General features: G+C 35.7%; 2 protein-coding genes across 7 annotated transcripts in view; one reads left to right on the top strand and one right to left on the bottom strand.

Annotated features, from left to right (window-relative positions):
- The window catches only part of LOC126800472 (midasin), a 31,311-nt gene extending 28,891 nt beyond the window's left edge, over positions 1-2,420 (bottom strand). For all 6 annotated transcript variants that reach the window (XM_050527840.1, XM_050527838.1, XM_050527841.1 and 3 more), the window contains exons 1-3: positions 1,970-2,420; positions 1,555-1,871; positions 651-735 (exon numbers count right to left, since the gene is read on the bottom strand). In XM_050527840.1, the coding sequence (XP_050383797.1) occupies positions 651-735; positions 1,555-1,871; positions 1,970-2,068 (501 nt within the window). In that variant the 5' untranslated portion in view covers positions 2,069-2,420. The remainder of the gene's footprint in view (positions 1-650; positions 736-1,554; positions 1,872-1,969) is intronic.
- Positions 2,421-5,592: 3,172 nt separating this feature from the next.
- Positions 5,593-11,113, top strand: LOC126797809 (aminopeptidase M1-like). Its single transcript, XM_050524537.1, has 19 exons — positions 5,593-6,067; positions 6,170-6,315; positions 6,477-6,579; positions 6,773-6,959; positions 7,035-7,128; positions 7,249-7,402; positions 7,535-7,639; positions 7,765-7,881; positions 7,998-8,111; positions 8,282-8,464; positions 8,537-8,831; positions 9,071-9,192; positions 9,281-9,378; positions 9,497-9,674; positions 9,768-9,882; positions 9,992-10,059; positions 10,143-10,220; positions 10,389-10,466; positions 10,641-11,113. Exons 1-19 carry the CDS (start codon positions 5,843-5,845, stop codon positions 10,821-10,823), a joined length of 2,643 nt encoding a protein of 880 aa, XP_050380494.1. The 5' UTR covers positions 5,593-5,842; the 3' UTR covers positions 10,824-11,113.
- Positions 11,114-16,684: the final 5,571 nt, after the last annotated feature.

Below are 16,684 nucleotides of genomic sequence, written 5' to 3'. Positions count from 1 at the left end.
GGCACATAATCGTTAGAGAAAGGCATGTTGCAGTATATTCTGACCACCTATGATGAAACTGTTTTCTGAGGTTTTGATATATTGCTTGAAGCACTCTGATGAGAATCTACTAATCTAGAGAAAACTATTCCATCAAGTTTAAACAATCATGCATTTACAATCTTTGTTTTTACAACAAACAAGAAAATATTTCTGCTATATTTGGATACAATTCTATAATACGATGAAAAAACACATGAAAATAAGCCGAGTGAGGCAGCACCAAAAAGATTATGTTTCTGATATCATTCGGGGCAAATATATCACAGATGATGATTTGGAAGAGGGAATGCCATAACAACATGATATGTGAAAATTAAATATCTTTTGAACTTGTCTATCCAATCTCCGTAGACCCATATAGAAATAATTGGAAAATAAAAGAGCAAGTACAAAAGTGAGTGATGATCCCCAGTTCCTGGTGATTTGTACGAAATTACAAACAATCAAAAAGCTAAACAAACCATGTGAAATTTGAAATTAGAAAGAAAAAATATACAAAAACAACGATAGATCAAACAGTTCATAAATCTATTTAATTCTTTCAGGAGGTGGCAAGAAAAACATTATTTTCCATATTACAGAAACACTTGCAAAAAAAGTTTACATACCTCAAAAGACAGATCAGAATTTTTCAGTCTTCTCAAAATGCGCTCAAATGGTGGTGGAGCAAATTTGAAATAAATTTCCACAGACCTGCAAAAATAGGAAAAGATATAGATGGAACAAAAGACACAATTTAAATAGTTAAAATTCAAACATCAAGTTGATAGCACACTAAACATTCTCCGACGGCCTTTAAATGCTCAAGAACTTGTTTCTAAAAATTTATCACTCCACGTCAAAAACCAAACAAAAGACGAATAAACAAAAGTATTTCACAAATCAATTACTCGCATTTTTGTAAGGTCACTGAGATTCTAACTTCTTTTCTCTCTTTAGGCTGAAAGAGTGATATCTTTGTGGTATACGAGTCAATTACCCTTTAAGGAGTATTAGCGTTATCAATTTACCACCAGATTTTCTTTTCTTTTTTTCTTTTTTAGAAAAGGAGGGCTTGTGAGGCTACCCTAATTTACCACCAGCTTAAATAGCTGAGGAGAGAGCCCATAAAAAGGGATTTATCCACTAGCCTTCTGCGGGTGGGTTGCAGAGGAAGGTAGTTGCTCCGGCAAAAATTACACCATTTTGCCACCCAACACGCAAGAACAACTATGTTCACATCTTTCAAATACATCCAGTAGCAGAGATACGCACAGCTATAATAGTAGTCTATACGACACTTCCCTTTCATCCTAGCCAAAGAAATGTCCACAACAACTAGAAAATCTACAGATTCAGACTTTGTTCCATACTGGGTAGATTCATTTTCCTAATTTAGGGCTCACTATTCATTGATATTTGATATATAAGTTAAATCTAGTTATGTTTATGTTCCAATAACTTAGATATAAATAAAGCCACATATACACGCACAGAACATTAAGCTTAAAACAAATAATCAGATGAACCTACCCCAAACAAGGAGCCAAATCAAGGGCGCGAGAGAAGGCGAAACAAGCATGCTCATGAAGATCCAATCCCCTCCCAGCTCTACTGTAGAACTCAACAACACTGTACACTTCACTCAAATCCCTATCTTCCTCGAGACTTCCATCCCCCCTGTCGGCATTCCTCCCCAAACTGGGCACCAGCCGGAGCAACTCCACAGTCTTGACCACAACCTCGTCAACAATAGGCCGAAAACATCCGACCAGGGGAACAGTATAGCTAGGATTCACAAACACGTCGACGAGTGCTTTCACCACTTCTTCTTCAGTAACCTTGTCTCCCTGCACACATTCATACCATTCATACTTTAATCAATCTATGTTCCTCGATTTCTTCGAAAACCGAAACAAACCGGGACAATTGAGAATGGAAGTTGTACCTTTTTGGAGAGCCAATCGAAGACCGGAAACGATCGCAGCTTTGGGCAACGAGAGAGGAACTTCTCCAGTGCAGAATCGAGTCTGAAACTCCCATCCATGGCGGCTTTGAATACTCAATTGTAAATAATCAAAAATGAAAACTCTACTGGGTTTATATATGTATATGTTAGTAGCTACTATATATATAAGTTTCAAAACCAAAACCAAAACCAAAATCAAAGCCGAAACAAAAATTATTGGATAGAGTTCAGTGAAAATGGATTGAAATTCGTTTTCTTTTTCAAAACACAAAGCCAGTTTTTTTTTTTGCAGTTTGAAAAGAAATTGACGAATGAGATTGATCAAAACTGAAGAGGAATTAGGGTTGGGCGTAGAGAGTTGCGTTGTTTTCTGGAGAAGAAGGAATTTGAGCTGAGAAGAAGCTTGACTAGGGTTTATGTGGTCCTTGCCTCCTTGGTGAACAGCCTCTCAATTGTTTTGATTCTTTAGGGTTTAAGGGGTTTTTATACGGGAGAGCCAGGTGACGTCTATTAACAAAATAATAATAATTCAATGGGCCCAGACCATTTCTTAGGTTTTGCCCTGATAATTTGATTTTTATTTTCGCACTTTTTTTATTGCGATATGTGATAAATGGCGGACGCAGAAAATTATATAAGTTTGGGCAAGAAAAATGATGCTAAGCTCATCTCAAACCCATAGGTTATTGTGGGAATTGTGGCACACTCTGTTTCTAATTGACGGGGCTAGTGTGCGAGAATTAACCTGAAATTACTATTAACCATTTTATACTACTTTTGGAACAATAATACACGTGGGTCCCATTTTAAAAAATATATTGTTATTTTGGTGAATAATTACATAACAACATTGTTTAGTAAATATATATTTCGTTATTTGAAAAATAAAACTATATTTTTCTTTGTTGAAATATATACTACAACATTAAACTTGAATTAAATTTGTATGTTCTATAGTATAATAACTCCTTCAATATACAACAACACTACATATATAATACTAACATTTTTTAACTAAACTACAAATAAAAGCAAAAAAGTATAGCAGTTATTTAAAATAGAATAAATAGTTTCTAAAAATAAGGATGTGGAAGCAAAAGTCATAATGGAAGTTGCGAGCACATATGCGGCATAAGAGAATCTATGATGAAGACCCAAGAGAAAAGAATGCTTAGAGAAAAAAAAACAAAAAGAGTGCACTAGAGAAGACGCAATCATAGCAATGCAAACCACCAATTTTACTCCAACAAGTAATGAGTATTATGATGGAGAGAAGAGGAAAATTATGTAAAAATTAGGCAACGTGAGTTATTCCCTCCTTCTGATGATGCATATTATCCGGAAATGCCGACCGATACACCATATGATAATGATTACTAGTATTTTGTAACCATTATTTATGCAACTTATTTTTGTTAAATTTCATGTAGTTTAATTTTTATGAAATAAATTTGAAGTTTAATTTTTCATAATATATTTATTAAATTTATCATTTTATAAAAATAAAGTTGTAATTAAATGATAGTATAGAAATTAAAAAAATACATAACACATTAAAAAAATTAAATAGAAACATTGTAGCACACTTGGGTTAGAAACAGTTAATATCACATCAATAAATAATAATGATTTAGTGTGCCACAATATAGTCCAATGACTACAAATAGCCATATTGGTTGGACATGGCCTAAGGAAGATGCATGGCTCACGTCCATTTCTTTTTTCACTCTAGTAATTTGCAGCTTAACTAATATTAATATGTATTACTATATACTATTCTATATTCTAATATTGAGAAAGAGCTCATATGAAATCCTAACCAAACTTAAAAAGACATTATAGATCAGCTACGCCAAGTCATTCAAATACTTCTTTCCGCTCAAGTAAGAGTATTCAATCTGATGGAACTCTCTGATAATAATATCTTCTTATCAGTTGCAACTACAGCAAAGATATATGTTATCAGCTCTTTTTTGTAAATCTCATCAACTGATGCAGTATATACTAATACGACAAGCATTCATTTGTGCATCTAACAAACATCAAAACTCTTCATTCCTCTTCAATTTGTTTAGACCCCTCGTTTCTTGAATAAATGAATTTAAATACATAGGCAATCTCAGATTATTCATTTGGTTGCCTACATTATCAGGAGGGTAAACCTTACATGTTTTGTTCCTCTATGCATGCAATTCTCATTTGTGTTAAACAACTCTTTCATGTTTAGGTACAGTAAAAGAAATGAACAAAGTTCGAATTAGAACACATGCAGTAGTGAATATATATAGCATGTGTTTATCCCCCAACAACATGTTGATATGTGTTTAATTGAATTAGATAATGCTTTTAAAGTTGTTGCAATTGATTTGTGCGGCACATCTCTTTCATGTTCAAATATTCCATTACATAAAAAAACAACTACACCCTTTTTTTTAGAATGCATGCAATAGTGGATCTAGAATGTGTACATCCTCAGTAGACATGAGGATCAATTAAATCAGATTTCTTTTTCTTTCTTTTTTTAAAAGAGGTTTGGAAAATTAAATCGTATAGTAGATGAAATGTGCAGTCTCTCAAATGGGAACTCACAGAATTATTTAATATGTGGTATTTCAACAATTACTTTTCTTGTCGATATGAAATCATAAATCCATATTTTAATGGCAGTAGGCTTCTCTGTGGCATTTCCCCGGGCTCAGCCCTACAGAGAAGCCACTGCAATTATATATACGGAGGGAGAGAGATTAACATCCGTAACACTCACGCACTCACGCACTTGACAGAAGAAGAAGCTATCAAAATCTCAACAATGGCGTCCTCCACCCTCTTCCAATCCCCCTACATCTCTCTCAAACCCCAAAACCCCATCTCCCCTCCATCCCCAAACCTCATTTCACCATCATCAAATGCTCCTCCTCCTCCTCCATCCGCGACGACGCCCACCGCCACATCACCACCCACACCCACCACTTCTCCGCCAAGTACGTCCCCTTTGACCCAGACGACACCTCCTCCTCCTCCTCCTCCTCCTGCTCCCTCGACGAGATCGTCTGCCTCCTCGACGTCCAGCACGACATGGTGGAGAGAGGGAGTCATGTATATGGCAGCATTGCCAATTTTTCTGTATGAGTTCATTATCATATAGATTCCACCACATTTTTCCTTATTACAACTTCTCTATGGCTTCCAACTCTCTGGTTTTCTCCTTTTTTCACTCGCATTCTGTGACTCGCTTACTTCTGATAGCTTCGTTACTTGCTTATTTGCTCTGTTTAGTACACCATGACGAGCAGGAAGAGTACTGAGGTTGAAGTTTAAACTCACCTTTTGGTTTCAGACTGGACAATTACCTTAGTTTTGGGAATAAATCATTATCCTAGAATCAATGAGCTTCTACTTGCAACAACAAATAAGAATTTTATGTTTTAAAATTATCAATATGCTATTCTAGTTCTATTTCTTTTAATGCTTTCTGAATCATGGTTGCAAAACTCCTCAGCAATACGAGGCTCTTTTTCTCATTCTCAGTTTAATAATGATGGCACCAATTATATTAGACCACTATATGTTATAAAAACAGAGGGATCTATGATTCATTTGCTTCCACCCATTCATGTCTATGAGTTGACCAAATGACAGAAGCCAAGACAAGACAAGTCATCATCCTAAGACAGCCCACACAGTCATCTTAGTTTTCTACGCACAGGCACAAAACTGAAAGATCAGCTAAGTGAGCTCACCGTCTTCTTTTGGGTTTGCAAAGAATCATTTGCCGAATTTTTTCTTCTATAATTATCAGAGAATACATTTCCGGCTCACTGGTGGGGTAATAGCTTCAGCTACACACAAGAAATGGAACAGAAGCAAAGCATAGAGCAATTCAAAGGCCAAGCAAGGCTACCGGGTTTTGCAGTCCCAAAACACTATGATCTTCATCTCAAACTTGATCTCTCTGCCTGCACCTTCTCCGGCACCGTGCAGATCAACCTTAGCATCGTTGAAGAGACCAAGATTCTTGTCTTGAACGCTCTTGAACTTGATGTTCATCAAGTTTGGTTTACCAACTCTCACGGCCAAGTAATAGTTCTGACTTCTGAATCAATATGATTTTCTTTTATTAGTTTTTGATTTATTTGGTTCTTCACTAAATAAAAGAAGTTTTTATTTCTTAATTTGCAGAAGTCCCACCCCTGCGATGTTGTTTTGGATGGAGAGGATGAATTTCTTCTTCTGGTGTTTGATAAAGCACTTGGTATTGATGAGGGAATCTTGGGGATTGAGTTTTCTTCAGTCCTTAATGCGCACTTGGTGGGGTTATATAAATGGTAAGAAAGCTCGATTTAATTCCTAGATAAACTATGAATTGCAGCACTGAATTGGTATATGTCAAAAAATTATCAAGTACTTGGTAGTATGAAATACATGTTAGCATCTTTGCTAACACACTGGGTTTCTAATAATATCATTAATTCAACAAATATCACAGTGCTTATTTGGATGGAGGAGAGAAAAAGAATATGGCTGCAACTCAATTTGAAGCTGTCGATGCAAGGCGATGCTTTCCATGTTGGGATGAACCTGCTCTCAAGGTACTTAAGTTTGAAAAATCTCATACATAAATTAAAAGTTTGAACTCTAGTATCATGTGACCAAAAGCTCTGAAAATATTATATGTTCACTTTTTTCTACCAGATTCTATCAAACAAGCATAATAATGTAAAACACTTTGGTAATTCTTCTAAATCTGGGTTTTCTTCTCTGCTTCAACTGATCTCTTGACAGGCGAGCTTCAAGATAGCATTAGATGTACCATCAGAGCTGACAGCTTTGTCCAATATGCCAATTATAAATGAAAAGCTTGATGGAGATGTTAAGACTGTTTATTTTGAGGAATCTCCAATCATGTCAACTTATTTGGTGGCTTTTGTTGTTGGCATGTTCGATCATATTGAAGATACAACAGCTGAAGGTATGCATATAGCAATTAAGCTTTGTTCAATTGTTTGACTGATCGATTTTTAATTAAAGCATACTTTGTTCGCAGGGGTAAAGGTTTGTGCATATTGCCCTGTTGGGAAGAGTGATAAAGGGGAGTTTGCTCTATATGTTGCTGTTAAGTCCCTTGATCTTTTTGCAAAGTAATTTCCTTCACACTCAAATGTTTCTGTTCAATTCAGTAAAAATACAGACTGATGCGCAAATTTTTTTTCACTGTTCAATGCTGCATTAAACTCTTTCTGACCTATTATGTCATCTAGATACTTCTCAACACCTTACTCACTGCCCAAACTTGATATGGTTGCTGTTCCTGAATTTTCTGGTGGGGCCATGGAGAATTATGGTTTGATCACGTACCGTGAAAATGAACTGCTTTTCGATCCTTTGCACTCCACAGCAGCAAGGAAGCAAAGAGTGAGTTTGATATCTGACTCTAGATTTGAGCTTTGTTTATCTTTTGCCATCTCTCCTCTCAATGAATTACATTTCATTAGTACAAGTTTTCTTATGTAGTATACGCTGATTACTCTTTTCTTATGTTTCGAGATGGCGATTGTTGTATCACATGAAGTAGCACATCAATGGTTTGGCAATCTGGTAACCATGGAATGGTGGTCTGATTTATGGCTTAACGAGGGTTTTGCGACATGGGTACTTTTGTGACTTCAGCCCTTTACCTTTCAATGTTCTGGTCTTTTTTTTTTCCTGTCTTTCTTCTATCTTGGTTTCTTTTCCTCTTTCTGAATTTTATTGTTTGAGAGTTCTTGTTTTGGCAGATAAGTTATATGGTCACTGATATTTTGTTTCCTGAGTGGAAAGTTTGGTCTCAATTTCTTCAACAAACTAATGGTGGCTTAGTTATGGATGCCCTTGAACAATCACATCCAATTCAGGTATCTATCAAACGCTAATGTAAATATAGGGTTCAAAATTTTCACGGTATTTTGAGATCTTGTGAAAAGAAAATTTCGAGCCATCATCTAGGTAATGCTGTTTAGCATTGTATCAGGTTGAGGTAAACCATGCACGTTCAGTTATTGAAATATTCGATGCTATTAGCTATAAAAAGGGATCTGCTGTTATACGAATGCTCCAGGCTTATCTGGGTGATGACATATTCCAGGTACAAGAATATTAATGTCCTTATGTAGTAGAATGCTTTCATGGTGGAGCTTATGCTCTTCCAATTGTCCAGCCTGTTGTGAAGTCATTCTTGTTTGCAGTATTGTATCTGTAATGAATAAGAAACATGGAAATCGTTACTTTAACCCTGTCACCTCGTTATCAAATCAGAAATCGTTAACTTCCTACATGCAAAAATATTCTTGGAAAAATGCAAAGACAGAAGATTTATGGAGTGTTCTTTCGGAGGAATCTGGTCTCAAAATCAGTGAAATGATGGATGATTGGACTAAGAAACAAGGATATCCTGTGATCTCTGTAAAAGCAAAGGATCACATTTTAGAATTTGAGCAGGTATTATCGATCACTTTTGTCGGCCAATCTTATTATTTGTGAAATTCTAATGCAAGAGTTTTGGTTTATCAGGCACAGTTTCTGTCAGCAGGTTTGCTTGATGGGAAATGGATTGTTCCAATAACTATTTCACTTGGTTCATATGAGAGACGCAAGAATTTTCTTTTGGAAAAAAAGTCCAGTGAAGTGGACTTATCAGATCTTCTTGACTCATGCGTTACTAATTTGGAAACAAGCGATGAACAATTTTGGGTCAAGGTTAATGCCGAGCAGAGTGGATTTTATAGAGTTAAGTATGACGATAGGCTAGCAGCTCGACTTAAGAAGGCTATCGAGCATAATAGGTTGGAAGCAACAGACAAATTCGGTATGTACATCCACTAGTGATGATTGTCTTATATTAAGTATGCTGCATTCATTCAGATAATCACTGAACATTGATTTTTGCTGATTAGAAAGGAAATGGCCAATTTCAATATTTTAGTATGTTAAGCATTTTGGTTCTAGTGTACTAATTCTGTTCTTACATTGTTGACTGTATTTTATTGCATATATGATAATTAAATAAGGATTCTGTATAAGTATTAACTCCACATATCATTGCAGGCATTCTGGATGATGCACATGCCCTTTGCGAAGCTTGTGAACAGTCACTATCATCTTTGCTTAGGTTGATGGGTGCATATAGAAAAGAAGTTGATTATATTGTCTTGTCAAAGCTTATAGACGTAAGTATAAGTCTTTTCTGGGTGATTAATTATCAGTTCACTTGCACCAACTTCTAATGGTATATGTCTTATTTTATCTGTGCGCTAGGTATGTTATAACGTCATTAAAGTAGCACACGAGGCCATCCCTGATTCTGTGAATGAGTTGAAGCAAATTTTCAGCAATCTTCTCATGTTTCCAGCAGAGTAACATTGCTAGCCCACTTTTATTATGGCTATACGCTCTTTGTTTAAATTGAATGAGGATTGGCCGATGAGCTTCTTATGCTACCAAATTCAAACCTGTTTGACTGTATCTTCACAGAAAATTAGGCTGGGAACCAATACCGGGAGAGAGTCACTTCAATACACTTTTGAGGGCAGAAGTTTTGCAGGCCTTGGTTACATTTGGCCATGATAAAACTCAAAATGAAGCACTAGAACGATTTCAGAAATTATTAAATGATAGAAATACTCAGCTTCTTACTGCAGATACAAGAGCGGTAATTAAGCAAATTGAAATATGTATATCACCTCTTCATTCTTTTTGGCATTTTAAAGGTTAATTGATAGATGATCCAAATCTTGTCCTGTAGGCTGCTTACATTGCAGTGATGAGGAATGCTAGCAGCTTGCACAAGGATGGCTTTGAGTCTCTATTAAATGTTTACAGAGAAGCTGGTACAGTGCAAGAAAAGGAAAGAATTTTACGTGAGTGCAACAGTGAATAGAATTGCATTTTTCTGGCATTTTCAAATCTATGTTGCTGGTTGTCTGTCATTTTAAGTGACTTACAATTCTGATTTTATTTTCTTTACAGGTTATTTTGCATCATCACCAGACCCAGAAACAGTTGTTGAAGTTCTGAACTTCTTCTTGTCTGATGAGGTATCTGTTTGTATACCGACTTGGTATACACTTTCACCTTCTTTGCCACTGTAACAGCTGTTTCACCTCAGTAAATTTTCCAGGTTCGAGATCAGGACATTGTATATGGACTCGCTGGTATAAGCGTAGAATGCCGTGAAACAGCATGGAACTGGATGAAGGTACAGGGCACATGACTTCTTCAATATATGTTTCAGATGATATATATTACATGATTTACATCATTCAATACCACATTTTCTGTAACTGGTTTTAAGAAGCCACCTTTTACAATCTGGAATCTGGACTCTGGTCTCTGGAGTTTTAAATTTGTCTGGTTATGAATGCAGGATAACTGGGACCGGATCCTCACCAAATATGGTGCTGGATTGCTACTCTCTCATTTCATAAGAGAAATTGTAACACCGGTAAGCAGAATCACGTCTGCATTTGCGGTGCTAGATAATTGAGTTTAAGCATTAGAGTATGATACGTTCAAATGTTGGAAGGTCCAAGAGCTGTATGATTACTTACGAGAGCATAGAAAATTTTGCCGCTTAATATTCCATTTGGCGTCACTAACAAACTCCTTTCATTGAAAGTTTTGTAGCAATGAAAAGGCTGAGGAGGTTGAACAATTCTTTGCAATCCGGGTGTATCCTTCGATTTCCATGATATTGAAGCAAAGCATTGAGCAAGTCCGAATCAAGGCAAGGTGGGTTCAAAGCGTCAGGCAGGAGCAATCTCTTCAAGAGCTAGTCACACAGTTGGTAGGCAAGCGGTGAATACTGCTTGTTGTGTGCATAATTGGATCTTGAATATTGCGCTTGTGAACATGTGTTTTGAACTATTGATAAGCTGCTAAAGCATCACCTGCATTTGGGGGTCTAAATAATTTAGGGCTGGCAATATTGTGCCAAACAAACACCTACCAACCGAACCAAATATTGTTAGTTATCAATATCTTAGCTACCAAAGTGTTGGTACAGTAATACCGAATAAATATATGGAAGTTGGCATGATAATGGTAATAATTTTGATAAAATTTGATATTACCATACCAAATTTTTATATTCTTAAACTATTATTATTATTATATCAATCTTACCCATTCATTTTTATAGGTTTAATACCAATAGGTAATCCCAACTCTTCATTAATACCAATAGATTGATATTGCCGATTTCCATTTAAAATTTAATGTCTTTTTTTTGGGTTTGTAATATTTCAATAGAGATTTAGAGTCAGTTGAATGAACATCTAATATAAATTTTGTATGAACTTGTCTGTTGTTAATGTTGTGATAACACTCGGTTTAGTACGCCGTATTCTTTGTGGATGAGCTACGCCGTATTCCTTGTGGATGAGCTACGCCGTACTCCTGGTATTTTCCCTGTCACAAGTGGCACACGTCGTCAAAGTAAAGACCACGGCGGCGTGGTCTTCAACTCTCCGACGCTTAAGTTAGGATGATGGTAATTTATGCAGAGTTACAGTATGGGATTTAATGTACCTTCCTTATGAGGTCAAGAGTTTGACCTTTTATTGTTGAGTTGAGGTAGATCGTTTACCTATCTCTCGGTGTGGGACGAGGTCCAATTAAGGTGTTCTCTGGAGTCTTCTTTGAGATGCGCGTGAGGGCGCGTCCGTAGTCAGTTTGGACCGCGGGGAGGCCCATTGCGTAGCTAGTGCGGCTGACTCGCTGTCAGTATTGTAAGACTGTGCTATATATTAGCCTTAATGCGCTGATAGTTGTGCTGATTATGGCGGGCATAAGCCTATGCCAACATCTGTATTTTGAAAATCACAAGGAATTTTTTTTTCAGCGAAAAATTGGTATGGGTTTTTCACATAATTGACCCTAAATTATATTACCAACCGTATCAACCGAAAATCTTAGTATACTGAGAAGCCAGTGTTAGTAATAGTAACAATTTTCTCTTTACCAATTAGAATTGGTTGGTAGATGATATAGGCAAAAACAAATCAGTATTGTACCGAACCCACCCTACTAAATATGGTAAACTTGAACCTGATTATTGGAAAGAACAAATCCTTTTATCAGTACTTCTTGTTATCATTGTTACGTCGGATGGAACTGTGTACGTTGGAAGTTTATTTTAGTTCATTGAGCTTGAAACATATTATGTTGTTGGATGAGGACTGAAGTCTCTGAATCCTTTGATTCTTCACTTGTGATAAACCATCAAAATCCAACTTGGTATCTTAGAGTTGAGCTGATTGCATGTATGAAGTCTTCGGATCTCTGTCACCTCTCGACAGCTTAAGCTTTCGAGGCAAGTGATTGCAATGCCTCTCGACTATTTAAGTTCCTGAGGCCAAGTTTTTGTCAAACAGGTTCGTCTATAGCTTGGAGGGTTATTTTATGCAGGTAAGCTGATGGTCCAAATCCGCAACCACTTTTAAAACAAATCACACAAATTACAAGAGCTTGTATATCCAACATCCCAAGTCTACCTGCTGCGGTACCGCGTACTCAACCTCGTTGACCCTTCTGTTCGTCCTCAATCCTGAGCTTCCTAAGCCATCAGCCTAAACATTGTCACTAACTGGCATGACACAGGATTCAATAGATTAGTTCAACGGGTTACGTATAAGAAATCTAGTCATCGATCGATGATAATCAAGCCTACCCTGATCTAGAGTCTGCAAATCGATTGGAGACGCTAGAATTTTCAGTCAAATTACAATACTTGCACACTCACAGAAAAGAGTCACAAGACGATGGGAACAAATAAATAATTCAGCAAAAGAACTGATTTAGTCAGCTCAAGGTGTCATAAATTGCACAACAAAATACAAAAAATATACAAATGGGCAAACTCTAAGTCACTAACCCTATGTATATCCGGTTACATTTTACTTTATATGATATCCCAAATCTCAAGATCATGTACTTGAAGTAATTTGGGGGTTGAGGGCTTGTGGAACTTCTGGGTAGAAGAGATGAGAGATGTGCCAGAACAGGTTGTGAATGCCATAATAATTGTGTGCCGAGTTGATAGCAAAATCTATTCGCGATCACTTTTACGAGTTTTGAATTGTGTACGAAATAAATTTTTAGTTGTTAGGGTTTTAGTTGTTGATTACGGGGCTTCCCCGCTGATTGACATCTATATAATAGTAATTAGGCACTTTCAATTTTCCCCAATATCTTAGTCTGACACTCTGGCAGTGCATACTGAGTCCATGCCACAGGACTTTTAAGTTATTTCTTCTACATATCAGGGCTTTTGTGCATATTTCTACAGATCAGAGTTTTTTTTTGGTTACAAGGGGGAACAGATCAGAGCTTTGTTGCAACTTGTATATTATTATCACGTTAAAAGTATCAGGCAATTTTCCTATGATAGTTTCGTTCAATTAATTAAGGGTCATCATCGAGTAGTTGGTCTGTTGAGTTGGAACGGCTTAGCCATGCATAGGTACGTACGTGAAAATTGTCGACATCATTTCCAACCAAACTTAAAATTTCAGATCTCGGATCCGCCAATTCCCACCCTGAAGAAACATATATGGGAATCCGTATGCACGAAACCGGTAACGGCCATATTGAGCAATTGTGCTCTTGAAACTCAAGTTGCCGAGGTAAATCTTTTCAGGTTATGAATGCAAATCTACTAACCATGACCATCCTCACCAAAGATGGTGGTGCTCGATTTCTATATACCAAGTTAATTAATTGTTTGTGTCATGTCAATAGTACCACACGTCATCTTCCTTAAAGTTTCATTGATCGACAAATGATAAGAGCGTTTTGTGCGACGTTCTTAACATGTTTTTACATCAATTTGTACTTTGTTTAGCCCTTATTGTTGTACTATTGAGTTATTGAGTCGTATTAAGAGTCTTGGACGGTATTGGATACATTTGTGTGCTTATATGAGTTAAAAACGCAGAATTGGTCTAGAGTCCTAGTTTGAGTAGGAATCCTTGTAGGACTAGGAAACCTAGTTGGATTAGAAGTCTTCATTTTTCTACATTTTGGTCGCATTGGCGATATCTTGAGAATCCTTCTTGCATTAGGAATCCTTTTTAGACTAGAAAACGTATCATTTGAGAAAATCTTACTTGAACTTAAACTTTTATTCCGTAACTTTCCTAATCTTACTCTCCTATTGTAGTAACTTACTTGATCTTTTTATATGAATCATCTTTTCTTTTATTATTTTCAGATTGTACAATGAAGGAAAATAAAATAGAGAAAAAGTCAAGCAAATGAGGAAAATAAAGAAAGAATGAGACACCTAGAAAGGAGAAAAGAAGGAATTTATCAATGGAGATTGTACCCACCAATGACAAAAATAAGTGAAAGAAAAAGAGAAAAAGAAAAAGGAAGAGAATAAAAAGAGATAATGCAAAAGAGAAAGAAGGAGACACCTACAAAGGAGAAAAATAAAGAATTTATCAAAGGAGATTGCACCCACCAATGACAAAAATAAGTGAAATAATTTGAGGAGAAAGAAAAGAAAGAGAATAAAAATAGATAATGCAAAAGAGAAAGGAGGAAACACTAAAAAAAGAAGAAAAAAAAGGAATTTATCAATGGAGAATTGGAGATTGCACCCACCAATGACAAAAATAAGTGAAAGAAATTGAGGAGAAAAAGTTCAAGCTATAATATTCAAAGAGCCAAAACTCTTCTATAAATAGCACATCATTCACAAAGAGAAATATCACTTCTCATTTGCATTCAAGAGCCAAATCTCTACCAAAATACTACCTCAAACATCATTCATCAAAACAACAAGTCATTCTCCCTCATATACAGATTTCATCTCCACCGAAAATCACCATTGAAGACACACCTCCAAGGTTCCTACAACGTGTGATTCTCGCAACTCATCTCCACGGGTTTGTTCGTTTTTGATTTTTTACAATACTTTGTTTTATAAATAGTGTAGTATGGTGTTTGTGTGAGATTATTGTTTTGTATCAAGAATCAAAATTTTCAGATTGTTTTATTGGATTTTTGGATATTTGCCGAATTGATGGTTTCCTATAATTAATGAGTTTGTATTTCTATTGTTGTGTTCTAATCATCTTTCTCATACTTTTAGATAATTTTCAGATATGTGCATATGAATTTAGTGCTTGGATGCAGTCCCTAAGATTGTGTTTGAGTGCTAGATTCATCAACCATATTGACACAAATCGAATCATGCCCTAAGTAGGTTCGGTTTGTGTTGATTAAAAGTGGTAAAAATTCTAGAAATTTGCATGTGAAACCATGGTGGGTGACGCCATACATGAAACATGTCTCCAACAAAGATTTGGTACTTAAATGTAATCTTATTTGATTTATACTCTAAGTGTTATTGAATTCGATTGCATGCAAATTTAGATTAGGCCCTAAGTCAATCTAAATGTTAATTGAAATCTTGCATGATTAGATGATCCCCTAAAGCTCTAATTGTATTGGTGTCTAAAAAATATGTAATTGGTCAAATTAGAATGCATGATAGGTTTGAACTTGTAATTATGTGGTGTAATGGTAAATTTGATTTAAGTTTGTTAAAAAGAAGTCGATCATGTAAATAGTAATTTAGGTTTTATTTTAGTAGTTAATAATCAATCTCAAACCCCCTATTATTTGTTAACACTAAAAGTTTAGAGTTCCATTCAATTCCCCGGAAAGAACGATCTCTGCTTATTCTATACTAACGATGATGTTTTACATGGTTTATTATAGACATTTTAACCAACGATCTATCAACAAACTCTTTTGTAACACTTAATCTAGCGTTTTAAATTATAAAAGTAGAAGTTAGAAACCATATACAAAGTGTAGAACGCGAATTTGAAAACAAACAAGAGTGAAGACACGTGTATAAATAAAATGTAATTTATTGATAATTAAACGCGGGGTTACAATCTTTGCGAACTCCTCTGATTCTATCTCCGTATGTAACTTGGCTCAAGGGTGACGTGCACTTGATCTTGAGAATTTGAGTTTGATTTGGATTTGATGAAGAATGATGGATTTGACAGCTTGATGATTCTTCATGGGCTTGAGTTTGGATTTGGTGAAGAACGATCGACTTGACAGCTTGATGATTCTTCGTGTACTTGAGTTTGGATTTGATGAAGAACGATCGACTTGACAGCTTGATGATCGTTCGTGGGCTTGGAAGACTTCGGGATTTGTTGAGAATGATGTTGCTCAAGTGATTTTCTCTCTTCTTCTCTAGTCCCCCCTCTTCATGTTGGAAGGGGTATTTATAGTGTTAAGGCTTCTTATTTTGTAGAATATTTTAATGACACTAAAAATAATAAATTTCTTTAATTGTATAATTAAATCAATATATATTTTCTGATTAATTTAAAATTAGTTATTCTCATAACTAAATTTAAACAAAAATAATAATTGATTTAATTATAACCGTTAAGCAATTTATTAATTTAATCAAATGTCCGATTACCATTTTGAATCGTCAATGACATTCAATTTTCGATTTAAGTCGGAATCACATAGCTTCAATTACGATCATCCATTTATGTGCTGACATGAGTTTTATTCGGATCCACACCAACTTTGTTGACTTTTGAGCCACATGTGCAATTTTGTTGGGCTCTTGGTTGATCTAATTATTTAATGAAGATGATTTAATTCATTAAATTTCAT

The sequence above is a fragment of the Argentina anserina genome, chromosome 6 (genome assembly GCF_933775445.1).
Source record: "Argentina anserina chromosome 6, drPotAnse1.1, whole genome shotgun sequence".
NCBI classification, from domain to species: Eukaryota; Viridiplantae; Streptophyta; class Magnoliopsida; order Rosales; family Rosaceae; genus Argentina; species Argentina anserina.
Note: the sequence above shows the minus strand (reverse complement) of the source record. Positions and strands in the feature narration are given on the sequence as shown.

What these genes read in the sequence shown, in the direction of transcription:
- LOC126797809 (XM_050524537.1), top strand. Translation starts at nt 5,843, where the DNA reads ATGGAACAGAAGCAAAGCATAGAGCAATTCAAAGGCCAAGCAAGGCTA. An exon ending in GGGATGAACCTGCTCTCAAG is followed by an intron (nt 6,580 to 6,772) that starts GTACTTAAGTTT and finishes ATCTCTTGACAG; the next exon opens with GCGAGCTTCAAGATAGCATT. An exon ending in ACGAGGGTTTTGCGACATGG is followed by an intron (nt 7,640 to 7,764) that starts GTACTTTTGTGA and finishes TTGTTTTGGCAG; the next exon opens with ATAAGTTATATGGTCACTGA.